Genomic DNA, 22,316 nt, shown 5'->3' on the forward strand with positions numbered 1-22,316 from the left:
AAAAAAAAAAAAACACAAATAGCACTGTGGCTCAAGTGGTAGAGTGAGTGCTAGCTTTAAGTAAAAAGAAGCTCAGGGACAGCATCCAGGCCTTGAGTTCAAGCCCTAGTTTTTTTGTTTTTGTTTTTTTTTGGGGGGGGGGAAACGGGATGGGACCAGAGAATAACAAAAAGATGTCTGTGAAATGCGATTCATACATAAATACCTACTTCCACCATCTCTTCCTCCTCCTCCTCTTCTGAGGTCACCTCTTCCGTTGCTCCATTCTGAAACAGAAAAAATTTGCCAGGGCTATACATGCCACATACCACAGAATACACACACACACACAAAACTTCTCTCACTCGGGTTCTACTGACAGACAGCTTATTAAAAGATGAACACTTATTTTTAGAGATTTTTTTTTTTTTTGGTCTGTCATGGGGCTTGAGCTCTGGGCCTGAGCACTGTCCCTCAGCTCTTCAGCTCAAGGCTAGCACTCTACCACTTGAGCCACAGCGCCACTTCCAACACTTATTTTTAAATCCAGATAATAGTTACCAGCTTCTTAAAAAAAGAATCCATTCTGGTTTTATTGTTATTGTTTGTGTGTGTGTGTGTGTGTATGTACGCGCATGTGTGTGCACACGCGCGCACGCCAGTCCTTGGCATTTGAACTCAGGGCATGGACACTGTCCCTGAGCTTTTTTCACTCAAGGCTGGCACTCTACCACTTGAACCACAGCTCCACTTCTGGCTTTTTGGTGTTTAGCTGGAAATAAGAGTCTCACAGCCTTTCCTCCCAGGCTGGCTTTGAACCCTGATCCTTAGATCTCAGCCTCCTGAGTAGTAGGATTACAGATGTGAGACACTGGCGCCTGGCTAGAATCCATTCTGAATAATTCAATGTAATAGTTGTCTTAGAAACAAAGACAACTGGTCATATATTAAGAAAGGCAACAAGTTTTTTTAAAAATTTTAAAATATGAAAATTTTATTTATATAGCTATATGTATATGATTCTGTTTATAATGAATACTCCAAACTGATTCCTGAAGTGGCAACCTTTTTTACTTGAAATGCCTTAAGTTGTATATAAATTCAACTGACTTACATTTTAAAAGCTCAGGCATGATAGAGGAACAGAAACTTCGTAAAACTAAGTATAATGAGAACATGCTGGATGCTGGTGGCTCACATCTATCGTTCCAGCTCCTCAGGAGGCTGAGATCTGAGGATCACAGCTCAAAGCCAGCTCCTACAGAAAAGTCCCTGAGACTCTTATCTCCAATCAACCAGCAAAAAGTCACAAGTGAAGAAAGCTGTGGCTCAAACGCACCAGCCTTGAGAGGAAGAAGTAAGGGACAGTGCCCAGGCCCAGAGTTTAAGGCTCAGTACCCCTCCCTACCCCTAAAAAAGTTGAAAATAACAATCACATTCAAGAGTAAATTTTCTTTTTGAAAGTACGTTATTTACTACAGGATATGTCTCTATAGACCACAACTCAATGTTGATTGACAAATAACTTCAATGGACTTTTAGGAAAGGCTTGCATGTTCAAGCTTGGCAAAATTCCAAAATACAAGATTCCTTAGGACAAGGCACAGAAACATGTCTCTAACCATCAGCATGGCTTAAGTTGGGATCCTGAATATTTCAAAGATCTAGACACAAAATTAAGCCAACCAGGATCTCAGCAGTGTGCACGCATCTGTAACACTGTGATTTTTTTTTGGGTGGGGGGGTCCAGTCGTGGGGCCTGAACTCTGGGCCTGGGCGCTGTCCCTCAGCTCTTCAGCTCAAGGCTAGCGCTCTACCACTTGAGCCACAGCGCCACTTCTGGCTTTTTTCTTTTTGCTTATGTGGTGCGGAGGAATCGAACCCAGGGCCTCATGCATGCAAGGCAAGCACGCTTACCACTGAGCCACCTTCCCAGCCCAACACTGTGATTCTTAAGAAAAACATGACTTAGGGTTGGTGAGCCGGATGCACACACCAATGCAAAGAGCCAGAAGGTTTGCACCAGACTGTAGTGAGCACGGGAAGGAAGATGGGGGGACCTCTTGTTCCCCAGGGGGTTTGGTATCTGAACAACATACCTGCCCTAAAGGTGCCTAGCACAAGTGAGGTGCACAGTTTTGAACTGTGAGCATTTCAGAACTGACCCCCGAGAATTTCAAGCACCATTTCAAAGTAATTCAGGTGTGTAGACCACCAAGTCAGGGGCCAGCAAACCCATCTTTTTTGTTGTTGGTTTTGGGGCTTGAACTCTGGGCCTGGGTGCTTTCCCTGAGCTCTTCAGCTCAAGGCGAGTGCTCTACCACTTCTGGTGGTTCATTGGAAATAAGAGTCTCATGGACTTTCCTGTCTGGTCTGGCTTTGAACCACGATCCTCAGTTCTCAGCCTTCTGAGTAGCTAGGATTACAGGCGTGAGCCACCAGTGCCTGTCCTGGCCCTTCATTTTTACAAAGGAATAATAAAGCCCCGCCACCTAAAGGGTAAGTAAGTTAACACAAAGATGAGAGTGAGGGGAGTGAAATCCTAAGACGAATCCCACTCAGCTGTAATGCAGCCTTCCTTCCAAGACCCACAGAAATGACTGGGATCCAAAAGGGCTGAGAGGCAGGAAGGCTCAGGCAGGTGGGTCCGGGATGCAGCCAGAGGGCCACGCCAGGGGCTTGGAAGTGTGGCTCACTGGGTAGAGTGCTAGCCAATGAGAACAAGCTTGGATCTAAGGGGAATAAAAAGATAAGAGCAGGCCAGGTCTGACACAGGTAAAGAGGAGGACCCCTGGAACCCGTCACAGGATTCGTCTCCGCTGCTGTACCTGGCCCCCACACCTGGTAAGGATTCCCCTCCACAGGACACCTCTTGGAGTGAGAGAGGCACAGAGGAAAGACATGCTGCTGTTGTAACTTATTGCTCCTTAACCATCTGGGGCGACTGGGCTATTTCCCGCCAGCCACAGCCAGAGCACGGATCTACGAGGGGGTGGAATCCGCCTCGCGGAAGGGAGACACGCGGCCCAGCACCCAGCACCACGCATGCGCGCAGGCGGAAGGGAGACACAGACCAGCATTGCCCATGCGCGGCAGCGGCTGCAACCAGCTCTAGAAAACTGCCACGCTGGCAAGGCCAACGAGGGCCTGGAAACACGAGCAGGGAAGAAAACCAAACGACTGGAAAATCTCCCTGGTCCATTCAACAATAGCTTTGTGAAGCTACTACATCCCCTCCCCACGAGAGAAAGAGACAGAGACAAGAGACAGAGAGGAAGGAAGGAAGGAAGGAAGGAAGGAAGGAAGGAAGGAAGGAAGGAAGGAAGGAAGGAATCCTTATGTGAAGGGCAAGAAATTTCTGAAGAAAAAATGTAAAGATTTTAAAGAGAGCCATTGTTAGTGGCTCACTGTCATCCTAGCTACTCAGGAGGTGAGATCTGAGGATCACAGTTCAAAGCCACCCCGGGGAAGAAAGTCTATGAAACTCTTTATCTCCAATAAACCAGCAGAAAACCGAAGTAGCGCTGTGGCTCAAGTGGTAGAGCGCTCGGCTTGATCTGAAGAGCTGAGGGACAGCGCCCAGGCCCAGAGTTCAAGACCCACAACTGACCAAAAAAAAAAAAGAGAGAGAGAGAGAGATTTTAAAGAGAGGAAAGGGAGAAACAAATGTAGAGAGCTAACCAGAGGGCAGTGGACTTCATGGAACTAGGTGTGTTTAAGAAGACAAAATTGAAACAAGACCTTCAATATGGCTGAAAGATGACCAGAGAATTAAAAACAAAAGAATAGCTAAGGGACATGTAAAACAGGAATCTAGAGATTCAATATTCATTAACAGGACACAGGAAGAGTAAGAGAAGTAAGGCAGGCTCCAGTGGCCCACGCCTGTAATCCTAGCTACTTAGGAGGCTGAGACCTGAGGATCGCTGTTTAAAGCCAGCCCAGCCCTAGTAGGCATGTCTACGAGACTTTATCTTCAATTAGCCACGAAAAAAAATAATAATAAATTACAATCTTCAGAGCAGTAAAAAGAAATCCAACAATAAAGCATTATACCCATTCTAATGATGTTCATTATGGGAATGCAAGGATGATTTATAAGGACATTTTGTTATGTGACTCAGAAACTATGTTCTGGGCTGGGAAGGTGGCTCAGTGGTAGAGCGCTTGCCTTGCATGCTCAAGGCCCTGGGTTCGATTCCTCAGCACCACATAAGCAAAAAGAAAAAAAAAAAGCCGGAAGTGGCGCTGTGGCTCAAGTGGTAGAATCTAGCCTTGAGCTGAAGAGCTGAGGGACAGCGCCCAGGCCCAGAATTCAGGCCCCATGACCGGAACCAAAAAAAAAAAAAGAAAGGGGTACGCAACCAAAAAAAAAAAAAAAAAAGAAACTATGTTCTATTATCCACATAAGACCAGAGCCACAGTCCTGTAACTCAAGAGAGCCAATGGAATACCCAGGTATCCAACAGACACACACACTATGGAAAAGTACACAGCCAAGAAAGACAAATTAAATCATGTAATCTGGAGGAAAATGGACACAATTGGAGGACATCATGCTGAATGAGACCAGCCAAGCTCAAAAAACAAAGTTCTGTATGTTTTCACTCATATGAGACATACATATTCCCACAAGTGTACATACAATGTACATACAAATATTCCCATTTGCATAATATATATATGTGTATATATATAATATTCATGGATAAATAAAGAATATTAATCTAAGGGACTACTTAAGAAGAAACAAGAGAGGAAAGAGAAAAAGTATGAATAATTTTGAAATACATTTAGAAAGAGGATGAATACCACTGCAATAGATTATTTCCAACTATGAAAACTGAAGAAATCTGCTTATACTGTTTTGGGATAAGGGAAGGAGAAAGGAGACTGACAAAGGGGTGAGATTAATATCAACACATTGCATAAAATTGAAACAGTGAAATCACCTTTTGTTTAACTAACATTAGCAAAAGCAAACAAACAAACAAACAAAGGCTGGGTGCCAGTAATCCTAACTACTCCAGAGAGCTGAGGATAATGGTTTGAAGCCAGCTCAGGCAAGGTTGTGGAGATTCTTGTCGCCAATTAACCACAAAAAGCCAGAAGTAGAGCTGTGGCTCAAGGGGTAGAGTACGAGCCTTGAGCAAAAGAACTCGGGGACAGTGACCAGGCCCTGAGTTCAAGCCCAGAACCAGCCACCACCACCAACAACAACAGCAAACCAGCAAGGTAGGTAGATAGACACGCATTAGTTAGGTCATCACTGAGGAATTGGGTAATGAGGCACACAGTAGCTAGGTGTCACCCAACAGCGGAAGCAAACAATCAGCAGAACCAAGATGCACACCCATTGTTGTCCAGACTGTGATTTTTTTCAGAAGCTGGAACCCCAAAAGTACACTAGTTCTCCATACTTCCTCAAGCTTTTACTTCAGAATATGCTCAAGACAAACTGTGAAATGAGCTCTCAGCCAAGAATCCAGGAAATGATGGATTCCACTCTAGGAGATCAGACAAGAAAACCCTTGGGGTGATAGCTGCACATCCCCCCCTAGAGGCCCACCTACCAAGATCCATTCAAAAGAGCCAGGGGGGTCCAGAAGAGGGACCACAGAAAGAGAAAAAACATAATTCTTTAATTTCCCCCAACTAAGAATCACTCAGGAAGACACTGCAAAATAAAAAGCCATACCAGAAGGGAAGGATGGCAAGGGAGGCCTGGTGAGGAGCCAGTGCTTCAGGACGGGCGTAGGTGTACATGGTGTAAGAGCTGAGTCCTCAGGGACTGGAGTGAAAGTCAGGGACGGATGCCTGGATAGGCAGAGCAACAGCTTGGGCCAGGGGGAGGGACCAGAGGACAGTCCTGACACTTGGGGGTACCAGACTTGGGGCAGATGGACTAGACACAGGCTGAGCATGGGGAGCATTTATGGAAATCAGGAACACAGTTCAAACCAATACACTGGGTTGGGGAGCAGTGCTTGGAGCGCTCACAGAAACAGCAGCGGCTCCTAAGAATGGGAAGGTTATTTCTAGTAATCTACAATAAAACCAAGCAAGGCCCAGGAACACAAAAGCCTCACTTTTCTAAATGAAGTTGTGTGAGGATTAAAAGAAAAATCACAGCATCGGTTGAGACAGTTCATTTCAGCTCGTGAACACTGGAGAAGCATTACTTTACCTGACCCGTGGGGAGTGGCTGATCTAGCATCTCAACATCCAGGTGTTTAGGGAGGTTATATAATCTGCAGAGTTCACATATCAACCACTTCAATTGCTGACGAAGCTACAAAACACATTTCAGTAAATAAGCATTATGTTAAAAGGAGCCCTTACAAGACATTGAATAATGCTACAACTACTGTATCAATCCACAAGAACCTGACAACCCCTTTCCTGCTCAATGAGGCCTACAGGGACAGTAAGGCTTTAAGGTATTTTCAAGGGCTGCTAAAATAAGAAAATACTATTAAAAAAATAAAAGAGGCCGGGCGCTGGTGGCTCACGCCTGTAATCCTAGCTACTCAGGAGGCTGAGATCTGAGGATCGCGGTTCAAAGCCAGCCCGGGCAGGAGAGACCATGAGACTCCTATCTCCAATAAACCACCAGAAAACCGGAAGTGGCGCTGTAGCTCAAGTGGTAGAGTGCTAGCCTTGAGCTGAAGAGCTGAGGGACAGTGCCCAGGCCCAGAGTTCAAGCCCCACGACTGACGAAAAAATAAATAAATAAAAGAGCCACGTTCTGGCGCTCATATCTGAGTGGGTAGTTCTACTCAGGAGGCTGAGATCTGCGGATCGTGGTTCAAAGCCAGCATGGGCAGGTTAAGTCTGTAAGACTCATCTCCAATAAAGTTCCAAAAAGTTAGAAGTGGTAGATCATTACCCTTGAGCAAAAGAGCTCAGGGACAGTGCCCAGGCCCTGAGTCCAAGCCCAGGACTGGTACCAAAAAATAACAAAAAAGCAAAACCAAGTTAGACTGGCTAGACTCTAAACCCTGCAACTGACACCTGGTAGAATGACAGCGAGAAAAGGGCTGAGCAAGGGTGTCCCAGCCATCGTCCAGCTTCTGTGTGCCAACCTCTTTTCTTAGAAACTCACGTTGGACAAGAGAACCTAACAGCAGTACTGCTGTATATAGATTATAAAATCACAGTGCCATTCAAAAGCACAGGGGCAAGTGTGACCGGGCAGTGTGAGCCTGGGGCCCCCTGTCTACAGAACCAAAAAGCTACAACCCACCCAGAGTGAATGGCACAGACAAAGAACCTGTCCAAAACACCTACCAGGAAAACTATTATGAATAGTCCCCTTCTTTAATGTATTTCTGTTTTTATCCAGATTATTTGGTAAGTACATTTACTTTAAACAAGTAAGCAAGGTAAACTGTGTGCAAAATATGTCCTTCACTGTTTAAAACTCTTTTCAATCTGTGAATTTAACAAGGGCAGTTTAAGAAGAATGGTCAATATTTCAAGCCTCAAACTAGAGCTTACTTCCCTTAGTTAGGAGCCATTCTCCTGGGTGTCTCTGACCACAAAGAGATGAAGAGGAAGAAGCAGGTTGATGAGGGACTAAGAAGGCAGAGGCAGGATTAGAACAGGTTAAAACACGCAGAGAACAGACCTTTCCAAGGCAGACAAAGAAGCAAGCAGAAGCGAGGAAGGCAGAGCAGGAAGTTAGGATCACACAGAAGCCCCAGCTAGAATGGCTACGCACTCAGTCAGCTCTGTTCTGGGCTAAGTACATAATGCAGCTGAGCCTGGGTGATGCGGGACATAGCTCTGGACCCAGAGATCCCTGCAAAGGAGGGGCAGAAGGCCTACAGCAGGAAGCAATATGGTGACACCAAATGGAGTACATCTTCTAGAATCTTCAGCTTTACCCTTCCCCCCCCAAAAAAAAATGACGTGTTTGAGGGATGGGAAAGAGAACCAAGACCATAGGAAAGGACTTAAGAACTATTCACAAGGCAGACAGAAAGGTCTTCAAAACTTATTAGTTCTGGGATTCAGGGACAGAGCTATAAAAAAGAAGTTGGGGTCAGGCACAGGTGAGCAGCCTCATTATTTCATCTGTCACAATCACAAAAACAAATAAGGGAAACATGCTGGGTGTCAGCTGAGATGTCACTAGTTAAACACCCATGACACACTTCAGCGAGATTTCTGACCATTCAGGATAAATATGTCAATGAATGGGTCTGAAACAGGGCTGAGTTGTAGCGATAGATTCTGACTTAGGCTTAAGTCATGGAAGTAGAAACCAGTCGGAGAAGCACGGGATGAGAAGGGAAGAGAGACGCTGACAAAGGAGGGAAGTCAAAGGTGACCAGGGCAAGCAGTGAGAGACAGAAGCGGGAGCCTGGCCAGCGGAGCCCACGGACAACCAGATCCATGAGGCTGCTTCCTGCCCTCGTCTATTCACCCCATTAACAACCTCACGTGGAAGCCAACTGTTATTTTAAAATATTTTTTGTGCTGTATTCATGGCTTCCTATATTCAATGAGGAAAGAAAGAAAAGTACAGATAAGCCAGCAGAGACACAGATTTTCTTTTTTAACTACACTGTGCACTAAAGGGACCGGATGGCCCACAATTGTCTATGCCTCATTTTTCGCTTAGCGTGCCTTGGACCTTTGCATGTACTCCTACGCAAATTGACTGTATTATTTTTAACCATAATGGATATAACTATAAAACCCTTATTTTGATTTAACCACCTCTTTATTAGTGGACTATATAATAAATGTTCCACCAAGGACAGTCAACTATCAAAATGCTTCAGAAGAGCCCATTTGAGGTCTAGAAAGGAACCGCTGGATAGAACAAGTAGAAGATCAACTGTAGTGTAAATGAGGAAGGCAGTATTCAGCTTATTTTCTAGAAGCTGGATTGTGAGAAACCGTGAAAGTGAAAGGTGAGCTCATTTATCCTTCATGTAAATGCATTCATTTTTTAAAAATAACATTAGATCTAATTATATATCCTACTTAAACTATGAGAAGTGGGGGGGAAAAGAGAGGGACAGACAGAGACAGACAGAGAGACAGAGACAGAAAGAGTGTGTTGTGGGGCTTGAATTCAGGGCCTGGGTGCTGTCCCCACCTCTTTGTGCTCAAGGCTAGCGCTCTACCACTTGAGACACTTCACCACTTCTGGTTTTCTGGTAATTGGAGATAAAGAGTCTCATGGGGGATTTTCTGCCTGAGCTGGCTTTGAACCCCAATCCTAAGATCTCAGCCTCCTGAGTAGCAAAGATTACAGGCATGAGTCACCAGTGCCCAGCCTTTATGAGAATTTTATTTATTGATTGATTCATTGCCAGTCGTGTGAACTCTGGGCCTGGGCGCTGTCTCTCAGCTCTTCAGCTCAAAGCCAGTGCTCTAACACTTGAACCACAGCGCCACTTCCAGTTTCCTGGTGGTTCATTGGAGTCTCATGGATTTCCTACCAGAGCTGGCTTCGAACCACAATCCTCAGATCTCAGTTTCATGAGTAGCTAGGATTACAGGCATGAGTCACCAGCACCCGACTTTATGAGAATTTTTTTTTTGTCGGTCATAGGGCATGAACTCTGGGCCTGGGCGCTGTCCCTCAGCTCTTCAGCTCAAGGCTGGCACTCTACTACTTGAGCCACTGCGCCACTTCCGGTTTTCTGAGTGGTTTATTGGGGATAAGAGTCTCACTGACTTTCCTGCCTGGGCTGGCTTTGAACCGTAATCCTCAGCTCTCAGCCTCCTGAGTAGCTAGGATTACAGGCATGAGCCACCAGCGCCCGGCATTTTATGAGAATTTTTGATGGAGCATTCTAGGCACTGGAAGGTGACCCATCCTTTTGCAATTACAAACAGCATCACTGTGTCATCAGAGACACCTTCCTAAGAGGGGGCAGTACCGCCAGGAGGAGGGCACCCACGCTCCCAGTAACCCTGCTGAGATGCAACCATCGTCTCTGAGTGCTGGACTTTTATCTCTTCCTTTCATGCACCCCCTCCTCTCCATACCAGCCTTAAAAAGAATCTCATAAGTGATCTTGATTGTAAGAACAGATGTGTTTATATAGTGTTCATACACTGACATGCTGAATTGAAACTTCTTTATACAACTATTTTTTTTTTACTTAAAAAAAAAAGAATCTGTGGGCTGAGAATGTGGCTCAGTGGTAGAGTGCTTGCCTAGCATGCATGAAGCCCTAGGTTCAATTCCATGGTACCACATACACAGGAAAAGCTGCAAGGGGCGCGTGTCCCCATGTGTTTATAGTCCTAGGGTTCCAACGTCAGGGCCTCCGTGTTGTCCCTGAGCTTTTTTGCTTAAGGCTGGTGTTCTACCATATGAGCCACACCTCTACTTCATCTTTTTGATGGCTAATTGGAGATGAGAGTCTTTCTTGCCCAGGCTGAATTCAAACATGATCCTCAGAGCTCAGCTTCCTGAGTAGTTAGCTGGTGTAAGCCACTGGTGCCAGGTGCCTGTTTACATTTCTGTTTGTTCTCCTTTTTAAAGAGCTGGGTCAGCTCAGTGAAAAGTGTTTGCCCCAAGTGTTCATGACACTGCATTCAATTCCCAGCACAAGGAAAAGAACCACCAAAAACAGAAAAACAAAAAGCCTAAACAAACTTTAGAATCATTCTGTCAAGTTCCACAACTAAATCTGGTGGGATTTTTCGTGACATTGCATTGCATTTGAATGACTATGAGAAGAGGAAGGTAAGCGAGCACACTCAGGACAGGAGTGTCCCATGCAGGAATCTAGAATCCTAGTCTTTCCTTCCACTTCAGCAAAAGTGTACAACTTTTCTCATTAAAAACCGTATACATCTAAGCTTATTCCTAGATGTTGGTTTGCTGTTTTGGGTGTATTTTTTTTTACTATAATTGTCAATAAAATACTCTATTCTACCTGAAGTTTGGGAACACTACTGGTATTTTATAAGATAGATTTTAACAAGTCATTTTAAAAACGATTTGGGTGGAGACTTTGAGCATGGCTAAGTGGCAGAGCACTTGCCTAGCAAGTATGAGCTATAGGGTCACTATCAGAACCACTTAAAAAAATTCTTTTTTCCAACTGGTTCCTTGACTTTCACAATCACACTACCTTCAAATCAAATGATTATTTTCTTCTTGGTAAAGACTTTATGACTTCATGGGAAATAACAATGATAACACTTAAGAAGATATTAAACTATATTGAATATAACCATAACTATTCAAACGTACATAAGGATAGATATTCTATTTGCAAAGACCAAAAAAAGACAGAATAGCCTTTTTGCATTTTGATAAAGTGGGAAAAAACATACCTTTTCATGGTCACTTCCTCTCACACTAGTTTTACATTCTACAGTTTTATTTACCCCAAATCCCAAATATGTTAAATGGAAAACTTCAAAAGTAACTCACTCCTAGTTTTAAATAACTTTCTCTTTGTGTGTGTGTATGTGTGTTGGTTCTGGTGCTTGCACTCTGGGCACTGTCCCTGAGCATCTTTTTGCTTGCTCTGCCACATGAGCCACAACTCCACTTCCGGCTCTTTTGGCAGTTTGTTGGAGTTAAGAGCCTCACAGAAGCCAGGCTGGACTGGCTTGAAACCGCAGTCCTCAAATCTCAGCCCCCTGAGTTGCTGGGATTACAGGCATAAACCACGGGCACTTGGCTTAAATAACTTTTGTTACAATATACTGCTATAATTACTTTTTTTTTTAAATGATGGTTCTGGGGATTGAGCTCAGGGACTTACATTTGCTAGATAAATGCTATTTACCACTTGGGCCATACTTTCAGTTTCTATTTTTTTTTCAGTTTCTATTTTATAACTAGTTGTTGCTGATTTCTTACTAAACCTAATTTATAAACTGAACAGTATTATAGGTGCATGCATATAGGAAACGCTGACTTAGGGTCTTAGAATGTAATCCTCCCTCCCCCATGGATAAGCAAACCTTCTACCTCCACATCTTTAGCCTCGCCTGCAGACTGACAGAGCCTCACCACCTAACTAACGCCACACCATGCCACACCCATACTCCCTCCCACCCTAGCTAACAGGCTCTGCAGAGACGCTTGCTTGGTTTCATGGTCAGAATGCAGGGAAAAAGAGATCCCTAATTCCTAGTCTACATCAAGGTTATATGTGTGTCTGTGTGTACGTGCATGTGTACGTGCATATGTGTACGTGAGAGAGAAAGAGAGATACCAGGTTGTAGGCAGAACTTGAAGAACTTTAAAACAAACAAAGCCACCTACTTTTTTAGCCCCTCTAAGATTATACTACCTCTTTACACTTAATTTTTATATATATCAAGAAGGGAAAAAACAATAGTTTGGCTTATTTTCTCACCGAATTGTTGTTCTTGTTATCTTCTAGATGTTCCAAAACTGATGTTAGGTTTGGGTCATCCGAGTCCACAAACCATATTGGGGAGGATGATGGGTAAGACTCCTGTGACAGAGACAGAAATGTTACATACACCAACAGACACACCAATCTGCACACGCAACTAAACCATAAATAACTAAATCACTAAATAACAAGGTTAAGTGTGGAACCCAGCAAAATGTATCAATAAAACGCAGGTAGGGAGAGGGGCTGGGAAGGTGGCTCAGTGGTAGAGTGCTTGCCTTGCATGCCAGAGGCCCTGGGTTCAATTCCTCAGCACCACATAAGCAAAATGAAAAAAGCCGAAAGTGGCGCTATGGCTCAAGTGGTAGAGCGCTAGCCTTGAGCTGAAGAGCTGAGGGACAGCGCCCAGGCCCAGAGTTCAGGCCCCATGACCGGACCCAAAAAAAAAAAAAAAGAAGTTAAAACTTAGGTAGGGAGAAACCAAATTCTTTCTTATGGACTTTCAAAACTAAAATTGCTTCCAGGCACTGGCAAAGATTATAGGCTCTTGCCTAGAATCCTAGCTAGTCAGGAGGCTGAGATCAGAGGATCTCGGTTTGAGGTCAGCCTGGACAGGAAAGTCTGTGAGAATTATCTCCAATGAAGCAACAAAAAACAAAATGCCGGGGCTGGGAAGGTGGGTCAGTGGTAGAGTGCTTGCCTCGCATGCATGAGGCCCTGGGTTCAATTCCTCAGCACCACATAAGCAGAAAAAGCCGGAAGTGGCGCTGTGGCTCAAGTGGTAGAGCACTAGCCTTGAGCTGAAGAGCTGAGGGACAGCGCCCAGGCCCAGAGTTCAGGGCCCATGACTGGCAAAAAAAAAAAAAAAAAGCTAGAAGTGGAGCTGGACTCAAGTGGTACAGCACTAGACTTGAGCAAAGAAGCTCAGGGGCAGTATTCAGGCCCTAAGTTCAAGCGTCAGGACCAGCATCAAATTTATTTATTTATTTATAGAAGTTACATTTCTAAACTTTTAGAACATCTTACTCTGAACTTTAAAAATAAAGCCACGAGTGGTAGAGCATGAGCCTTGAGCTGAATTGCTCACAGTTCCCAGGCCTAGAGCTCAAGCCCCACGACTGACAAAAAAAAAAAAAGAAAGAGAGAGAGAGAGAGATCTTTCCTGTGATTGTTTCTAACATATTTATAAGATTATGTCTTTGTTGCTTTGTATGTATATGTGGAGGGGAAGAGAAAAAACAAATCGTTAAAACAGGGATACAGGAGGACCCATTGCAACAATGAGATGTACAAGTCGTTATGTCGAAAAAACGAACTTTACAACTTTGGTGGGGGGGACGGGGGAAGGATCGAAGGGATGGGAAGGGGAAACAAAGGAGGAGGCTACAATGCTTGATAAGAAATGTACTCATTATCTTCCCCATATAATTGTAACCCCTCTGTACAGTATTTTCACAATAAAAAATGTTTATAAAAAATAATAATAAAGCCACGGAATACATCTTTAAAGCCTTGTAAGTTCCTCTGTTCCTGCCTTCTGAATATTGTAACTGCAGAAGCCACTCTGAGATAGTTTTTTCCTCCACTAGGAATGAGTCTAAAGTTTATTCCATGTAACCAGGCAGGATGGCACTCGCCTATAATACCTCCCAAATGCTGAGGCAGGAGCATCATAAGTTCAAGCTAGTCTGGGGCAACACAGGGAGACCTTGTCTATAAAAGAAAAAATAATGCTATTTAATTACTATTCCTAATGGTTTTCTCTACCTTCTTTGACTGAAGCACAGAATGTAACTTATTTTCTTTGCTTTTGCTTTGTGTTTAGAGTCAGGATCTAGCTATCTGTAGGCTAGGGTGGCCTTGAACTCTCAGTCCTCCCAAGAGCTGGGATTACAGCTATACACTATTACACTTGGCCTTACAGTGTAATAGCTTTAAAAAAAAAAAAAAAAAGACATCAAGTGTCTTCCCCTTCAAACATCAAGTGTTAGAAGAGTACCAGACAGAGGCCGGGCCTGCCACCATCGATGTGCAGCTCTTCACCTTCTGCTCTCAGCGGCTCCCCTGACGGAAGGCAGGGGCCTGGGCCTTGTAAGGGCTTACCCACACTGCGGAGAAGAAACGACAAAGCCCTCTGGCCAATCAGAGCTAACACAGGCCCTCAGCTCAGACAAACACCTGAGATGAACCTGACAACACTGTGAGACTGACCTCAGGCGGAGCCTCAGCCTGTCCAGCCTTGAAATGGCTCCAGCCCTCCCACACACCACCACCTGTGAAAGCACAATGCCTGCCGGTTGAAACTGGTGTGTTGAAGCTCTGAGGCAAGGTTCACTTGTTACAGAGAGGGGTGTGTGTGTGTGTGTGTGTGTGTGTGTGTGTGCGCGCGCGAGCGCACGTGTGCATGTGCGTGTGTGCCGGTTGAAACTGGTGTGTTGAAGCTCTAAGGCAAGGTTCACTTGTTACAGAGGGGTGTGTGTGTGTGTGTGTGTCTGGTGTGTGTGTGTGTGTGTGTGTGTGTGTGTCCTGGAACTTGAACTCAGGGCCTGGGCACTGTCCCTGAGCTTTGCCATGAGCAAAAATGGTTTTAGCACCATTTCTGCCTTTTTAGTAGTTAATTGGAGATAAGAGTCGCACAGACTTTTCTTGCCTGAGTTGGTCTTGAACCATGGTCCTCAGATCTCAGCCCCCTGAGTAGGTACAAGTATAAGCTACCAGCACCCAGCAAGGGTGAATAACTTGAAATACACTGCACGTATATGTAAGAACAGCAACAAGAACCTCAAAGAACGTTGTGGATCAACAGGGGATGGGTAAGAAGTAGACTCTGTGGAGGTAGATGCTAGCAGGAAGGGGCTGGGCTAGCAAGGAGGATGCAAGGATCAATACAGTTCACATAGATGATTTGCAGCTATGAATACAGAACAATGCAAGCTCTTGATGTGGAAAAGGGAGACCCACTGAGTGGTGAGGGAGGCTGTTTGAAATATCTGGCAAATGAGTGGAAGTGCAATCATGAAATCCCTGTATAACCCACGTAAGCTATAAAAGAGAAAGTCTGTGTTCAAGCACTAAAAGTTATTTCTTGTTAATGTTGATACTTAAATGTATCTTTTTAACACTGCAATGATGAAACATTCTGCACCTGCAGAAAACTGGACAAAAAACAAAGTAACAAAAAACAACCACTTGTGTGACCCAGGGTAGGGGGTTCATCTGACCTAGCTCCTGGAGTATCATTTTTATCCGGGAAGAGGGTAACAATTGTTCCAAGTTGGGTTGGGGCAGATATTTTCTCAAAAAGATATCCCTGATCTTTCAGAAAAGCAAAGAATGGTGTTATTTTGCCAATCAAATTCACATTTCAGCCAGGCACTGGTGGATGACTCATGCCTGAAATCCTAGCTACCCAGGAGGCTGAGATCTGAGGTTTGAGATTCAGAGTCAGCCTGGGCCAAAAAATCCCTAAGACCCTTTTTCCAATTAACCAGCCAGCAATGGTGCTGTGGCTCAAATGGTAGAGCACAGTTCCCAGGCCTCATGTTCAAGTCTCAGGACTGGGACCAAAAAAAAATCAACTTTTCAAGCAAAGAAAGGAATTTTAGAACACTTGTGTCTGTGTGAGCCCAAAGCTTCCCAAAGGCATTCTGATGAGACTGTCCATGTTGGTGGACATGTTTTGATGTGTACAGTGAAACTTATCAACATTTAGAAGAACATAATGAACCAATATTTTCCGAATAGCCAATATATGATATTTAATATCATGCAAGAATGAAAGAGCTGTACTTCCAGGTAGATCATTTTGTAGAAAAGCAACATATTTACAATTATATAAAATAGCTCTTAAATTATTTCTTTTTCCAATCAGGTAGATGCATAGTCAGATTTGGGTCACATTTTTTGACAAAAACAGCATATCATACAACATACTGAATGCAGAAAGTGAGTGACACCAAATGAATTCGGGAAATAATGAACATCTGTGCATACAAAAGGGGCTTCATGCTTGCCTAGCATGAGTGAAGCCCTGGGTTCAATTCCTCAGTACCACATACACAGAAAAGGCCACGCTGTCTTCAAGTGTTATAACTCTAGCCTGGAGCAAAAGAAACTCATGGATGCCAGGTGCCGGTGGCTCACGCCGGTAATCCTCGCAACTCAGGAGGCTGAGATCTGAGGATCGTGGTTTAAAGCCAGCCTGGACAGGAAAGTCTGTGAGACTCTTCTCTCCAATAAACCACTAGAAAACCGGAAGTGGCGCTGTGGCTCAAGTGGTAGAGCGCTCGCCTTGAGCTGAAGAGTGCAAGGACAGCGCCCAGGCCCAGAGCTCAAGCCCCACAATGGACCAAAAAAAAAAAAAAAAACAGAAGCAGCAGCTCAGACACAAGGCCCAGGCCCTGAGTTCAAGCCCCAGGACTGGCAAAAAATAGAAAATAAAAAAATAAACATTTATAGTTCTGTTACATTCATGTAATGAATTCTTAATGTCTTTAAGTATTCATTTAAATAGCCATGGTTATTTACCTGACAGAACAAAAGCGTACACTCTCAACATTTTTTTGGTGGTCATAGGGCTTGGACCATGCCCTTAGTCCTTTTGCTGGATAGGGTTTTGCCCAAGGTGAGCCTCAGGGCCTTCTGCTTCTGCCTCCCTTGTAAGAGGAGTAAATGCTCTCAACCTGTTTGTTGAAATACTGCCTCACTAACTTTCGTTGATTTGTTTTGGCCTGAGACCTCAATCCTCCCATTTCTACCCCAGAGCTAGGATTACAGATGGGAAGTACCACGCCCAGCCCTCTTAAATACAATTTTAAGCACATAAAGGAGTCCTGAGCCCAGAAACATCAGAAACCACTGACCTTCCCACTTCTTGCCTGGTGCCACATATTCAATCACTGTTTATATCAACCTACACAGCTCCCCTAGGGGTCACTGGGCTACTTTCCTTTCTTAACACAATACCTGCACAAAAGCCAGGTACAAGTGGCTCACACCTGTAATCCTAGCTACTCAGGAGACTGAGAGCAAAGGATCACAATGTAAAGCCAGCCTGGGTAGGAAATAGCTCCCATGAATCACCAAAAAGCTAGAAGTGGAGCTGTGGCTCAAGCAGTATAGCATTAGCCTTGATCAAAGAAGCTCAGGGACAGTGCCCAGCGCCTGAGTTCAAGCCCCAGGACCTGCACAAAACCTAAAAAAGCACTAACACTCCCACCCATCCATTCCCAGGGATAAGATGCCAGGTGGGTGAAGCCAGGGGAACTGGATGTTCCCTGCTACCAGGGCTCACTTCTAGGCATCTCAAGTCAATCGAAGCTACTCAAGAACAAGTGAAGAGAGGCCAGGACTCAAGCATCCAGGCTGTTCCAAAGATCCAGTAGGAACTGTCTTCCAGAATGATCTATTAGAAGATTCAGCAGACCACTGTCACAAAGGCCTTCGGAAAAGACAGCCCACTAGCTACCCTTCAGCAAAACTTTTCCCTAGCAGAGACTATTTGGCTCCAAAGCCTCACCCCTCCACTAGCTGCCCTAGCTATTTATCTGCTTTTACCCTTTTCCAGATCTAAATTTAACAAAAGACACCATCCAACTGTGCACTGGCGGCTCATTCTTACAATCCTAGCTACTTAGGAGGCTGAGATCTGAGGACTGTGGCCCAGGCAGAAAAGTCCATGAGACTTATCTCCAATGAACCACCAAAAAGCCACAAGTAGACCTGCTGTTTAAAGTGGGAGAGGGCCAGCCTTGAGCAAAAAACAACAACAACAACAACAAAAGCACAATGCTAGACAAGAAATGTACTCCTTGCTTTACTCATATAACTGTAACCCCTCTGTACAGCATCTGTACAATAAAAATTTTTTTAAAAAAATAACTCAGGGACGGCACCCAGGCCCTGAGTTCAGACCCCAGGACTAGCACCAAAAACAAAAAAACAAAAACAACCCAACCACCACCATGCACACAAGGGAAAGCTAAGTCTCTTCTTTCAAAGGGCATACAAGTACAGTTAGGGCAGGGCAAACCCAGGAGGAGTTTCACTCTGGCTCTACACTTGTCAAATAACTGAAGACACTGGTTGCTTCTGGCCAGAAAGTAAGTCAGGAGCCCAAGGTCAGCACTGTCTCCCCCGTGGCTTCCCCAAGTCCACTTGGAGGGATGAGCAAACAAGGCTCTTCAGTGGCCATCAGCTCACCATCAGTGCATAAGACCAGAAAAACAAAACTGAAGATGTCAACAGCATGGCCTGATTGCCCATGAGAATATGTTATGAAGTATTTCCAAAATAAAATGTTGTGTCACCACGATGAAACCACGTGTGGCACATTTTATTTTGGAAACACTTGGTATCTTATTTCTACTATTTGCAGAATACAGCATTACTGCCAAAGAGCTTTCCTACATACACCCTCATACAGGGCACGTGGTATTGTCTACGTTATTTCTATTCCATTCCTGCTATTTTATAGAGATACTAAGTGAAGACTAAATCTCTTCCTCCGAGATTTTATGGACTTTCCTGCCAGGGCTGGCTTCAAACTAAAACCTTCAGATCTCAGCCTTTTCAGTAGCTGTGATTACAGGCATGAGCCACCAGCGCCCAGCTCAGATTCTGACTTAGGATCTTCCTATTACAGGAGAGACTTTCTTGGATATAATGAAGTGAATCAGCTAAACAAAACTGTTCCACCAAAAGTCACTCCTGCACAAACTGATTTATATTATATAAAGAATAAAGAATCAAGTTTTTATTTGCCAACTAATTTACTTTCTGAGAGAGATTTCTTTATTCCAATTCCTCACCAAGTGTTCTCAGCTACAACTAAGTCCATAAAAGGAGTAAGGGGGGTTGCCAGGTTGTGGTAAGCATTTCCAAAGGACTAAAGAAAAAAGCTGTAAAAAATAAGCTGCACATTTCATTGAATCAGGCTGTGTGTGTGTATACGCGCGCGCACGCACGCATGTGTGTGTATGCTTGTGATCATACAACTGTTAACACTGACTGGCAATTAGGTATGTTTACCAAAAATGGAAAAACAATACTTAAGTTGTATCACGAAACACCAAAGAAAGGCTCCTTGAGGTCAAAAAAGAACACTTCATATTCTAGTTCAAGACAAAGTTAGAAAGCATGACGAAAGCAGCTTAATTCCATGGGCTGGGAAACATCTATGTTCTGTTCTTCACTTCTGAGCCTTCCCTATGCAGTCAAATCCCAGACTTGCTATCAAACCCTAGTGACCGTGCGCGGTTGGCTCTGTGCCAGCACTTTCTGCACTTCTGGCCCATTTTCTGGCAGCTTATCTTCAAGGCAGTTCAGCCTGCCATTCAGATCTACAGCTAGAATGGTGACTGCTTCGGCAGAGGTGGGGAGCCCTGTTTCTGTTGAGGGCCCCTTCCATTTTATAACATCATTTGAGAGCCATAGGCAATGATCAGGATGGACAGACAGGCCATGGGCAGCTGACGAACAAGGACAAGAAACCTATTATCAAATATGCTGGAGATCTTAGCCATCCCCCATCCCCATCCCGGACATACAGCCAAAACAATATTTATGAAGTCACAGATAAAAAGCATAGAACATAATTAGGAAAATATTTTTCCTGCCACCATCCAAAAAAAAAACCAAAAAACACCACCACACTTAGAGAAATTCTGTCCAGGCAACAGTTGCTCATGCCTGTAATGCTAGCTACTACTCAGGAGGCTGAGATCGGAGGACCTTGGTTTGAAGCTGGTCCTTGCAGGAAAGTCCAAGAGATTCATCTCCAATTAACCAACAAAAGCCAGAAGTGGAGCTGTGGTTCAAGTGGTAGAGTACTAGCCTTGAGCACAAAGAGGTTCAGGTACAGCTCCCAGGGCCTGATTTCAAGCCCCAGGCCTGGTGAGCAAACTCACTAGTGGGGGAGGGGGGGAGGAGAAGGAGGGAGGGTGGTTGGTAAGGAGAGGGAGAGGGAGAGAGAGGGAGGGAGAGAGGGAGGGGGAGGGGAAAGGAGGGAGAGAGAGGGAGAGAGATTAATTCTGTTTTAACACAGCATAAGAAAACATAACCAAAGCAGAAATAAATGGTTAAGAACTGAGGAAGGTAGGGGAACCTTGCAGGGCAGCCAACCACACAAAGACAGATTGGGGTGACAGGGAGGGAGGGGTGAGGGCACTCCAGATAGGATAATCAGCTGGTTTGGAAAGCTGAGCCATGTAGGCACAGGACTTTTGAGGATGACCAGATGCCATCCTTCCAAATGTTACAAGAATGAGGATGCTGCTTAGCAAGTACGGAGGGGCAAGGTTTAGCAAGCATAAAGAGAAGTTACAGAAGATATGAAACCCATTCTTTTAATAAGCTACAAGTATTTTTTCCCCAGAAAAACCCAGCGGAAAACAGAAAAGGGGAAGAAAACACACATACCATAGGAGATCCTGGTATGTGAAATCCAACCCCATTTTTTTTCCCTTGCTCTTTTCCTTTTAAGCAACATAAATAAGCTGTGTAAGATTTCATCAAAACAGTCCTCTGCTCAGCAAGAATGATATGTGTGGGATCTGATTCAGAATAATGCAAGATGGGGCAGGGGTCAAACAAGATTGGGAACACAGTGTTTCTCTCCCTTGTTCAACTATTACATGCTTGATGATGTTTTTCCATAACAAAGTTAGCACACCCTCATACTGAGCACGATTATCTTCTTACAATGTCTGTCACAATTCACTAGTAGCTCAATTTTAATAGCTTCTTCAGGCAGTTTCCATACATTATTCCCTATCAAATCTAAGTCAGCATCATCATTGCCCTTCCTAATCCAGGAATCATTCTTTGAGGCAGGTCCTGTCAACAACATGGTTCTCAAGTGAGCACTGCAGGCCATGCAGGTGAAAAGATTCGCTGACAGGACTGCACTCCTGGCATTAGAAATGCCAGCAGCACAAGCTGGATGCTGGTGGCTCACACCTGTAATCATAGCTACTCAGAGGAGGCCGAGATCTGAGGATCACAATTCAAAGCCACTCCACCTAGGAAAGTACAAGAGACTCTTCTCTCTAATTAGGCAGAAGAAAAAGAGGAGGAGGAGGAAGAACAGTAGTAGTAGTGGTGGAGCTGTGGCTCAAGTGGTAGAACACCTAATCTTGAGCAAAAACACCTAGTCTATCCACTACAGGACAGTCTCCAGGCCTGAATTCAAATCCAGTCCTTCCCCCCACCAAAAAAAAGTCAACACAGCAACAACCCCACCCCATCCGGCACCCACTGGAAAGCACACAGACAACCCTAACGTGTGACATGCCACACTTGACCGCTTCCAGTCCGGGATGGTAGACACATTTTCCCGGTGCACCTGAGTGGCTTTCTGGCCCCTTTTTGCCTACCAGCTCAGACCCCTCTCCTTTAAACCAGAGCCACCTTTCCCAGCTAACATCCCAATTTTCTACCAGAAAAAATCGTCCTGCAAGCCGTTGAGGCTAGATGGTGCTGATAACGTTGATCTCACCACTTCCGGTTTCCCATATTTGGAAAAATCTTCAGCCTAAACCTGAGCTTCTCCAGTCTGAGCAGTGCCGGCCACCCACAAATAACCGTGCGCGTTATGGAGCTTCCGTGTCCCCAAGTGTCCTGTCCTTCCTCCAGCTCTCCAAAACTGTACACGGCTACTAAGTCAAAAATCAGTCGCTCTCTTCAGCTTTCTTATAGTCCTCCTGGTAGTCTGGCTTTGCTGCATGAAACTGGCCCCCACCTGCACCCCGCGCCCAGGTCTCCCGCAAGAAGTCTGGAAGTCTGGGCCGCGAGGCGGGAGCTGGGGTGCCCGTGCTCATCTCACTCCCAGAGCCTCCTGCTGAGGACTTCCAGGCCGACACCCCCACCGCCCCACGGGTGCACACCGCCGGGGCTGGCTCCCTGCGGTCCACGCGGAGGGTGCTCGGCCGGCTCTGCGGCCTCGCGCCGCCTTTCCGGGAGGGGGTCGGGGGTCCGGGGTCCGCG

At 44.9% G+C, this 22,316-nt stretch overlaps 1 protein-coding gene across 1 annotated transcript in view; it reads right to left on the minus strand.

Annotated features, from left to right (window-relative positions):
* The window catches only part of Ube2q2 (ubiquitin-conjugating enzyme E2Q family member 2), a 50,451-nt gene that overhangs the window by 26,726 nt on the left and 1,409 nt on the right, over positions 1-22,316 (minus strand). The window contains exons 2-4 of the mRNA XM_013011945.1: positions 12,330-12,489; positions 6,167-6,271; positions 210-266 (exon numbers count right to left, since the gene is read on the minus strand). Of these exons, the coding sequence (XP_012867399.1) occupies positions 210-266; positions 6,167-6,271; positions 12,330-12,489 (322 nt within the window). The remainder of the gene's footprint in view (positions 1-209; positions 267-6,166; positions 6,272-12,329; positions 12,490-22,316) is intronic.

Source organism: Dipodomys ordii, unplaced genomic scaffold, assembly GCF_000151885.1.
Source record: "Dipodomys ordii isolate 6190 unplaced genomic scaffold, Dord_2.0 Scaffold15, whole genome shotgun sequence".
Lineage (NCBI taxonomy): Eukaryota > Metazoa > Chordata > Mammalia > Rodentia > Heteromyidae > Dipodomys > Dipodomys ordii.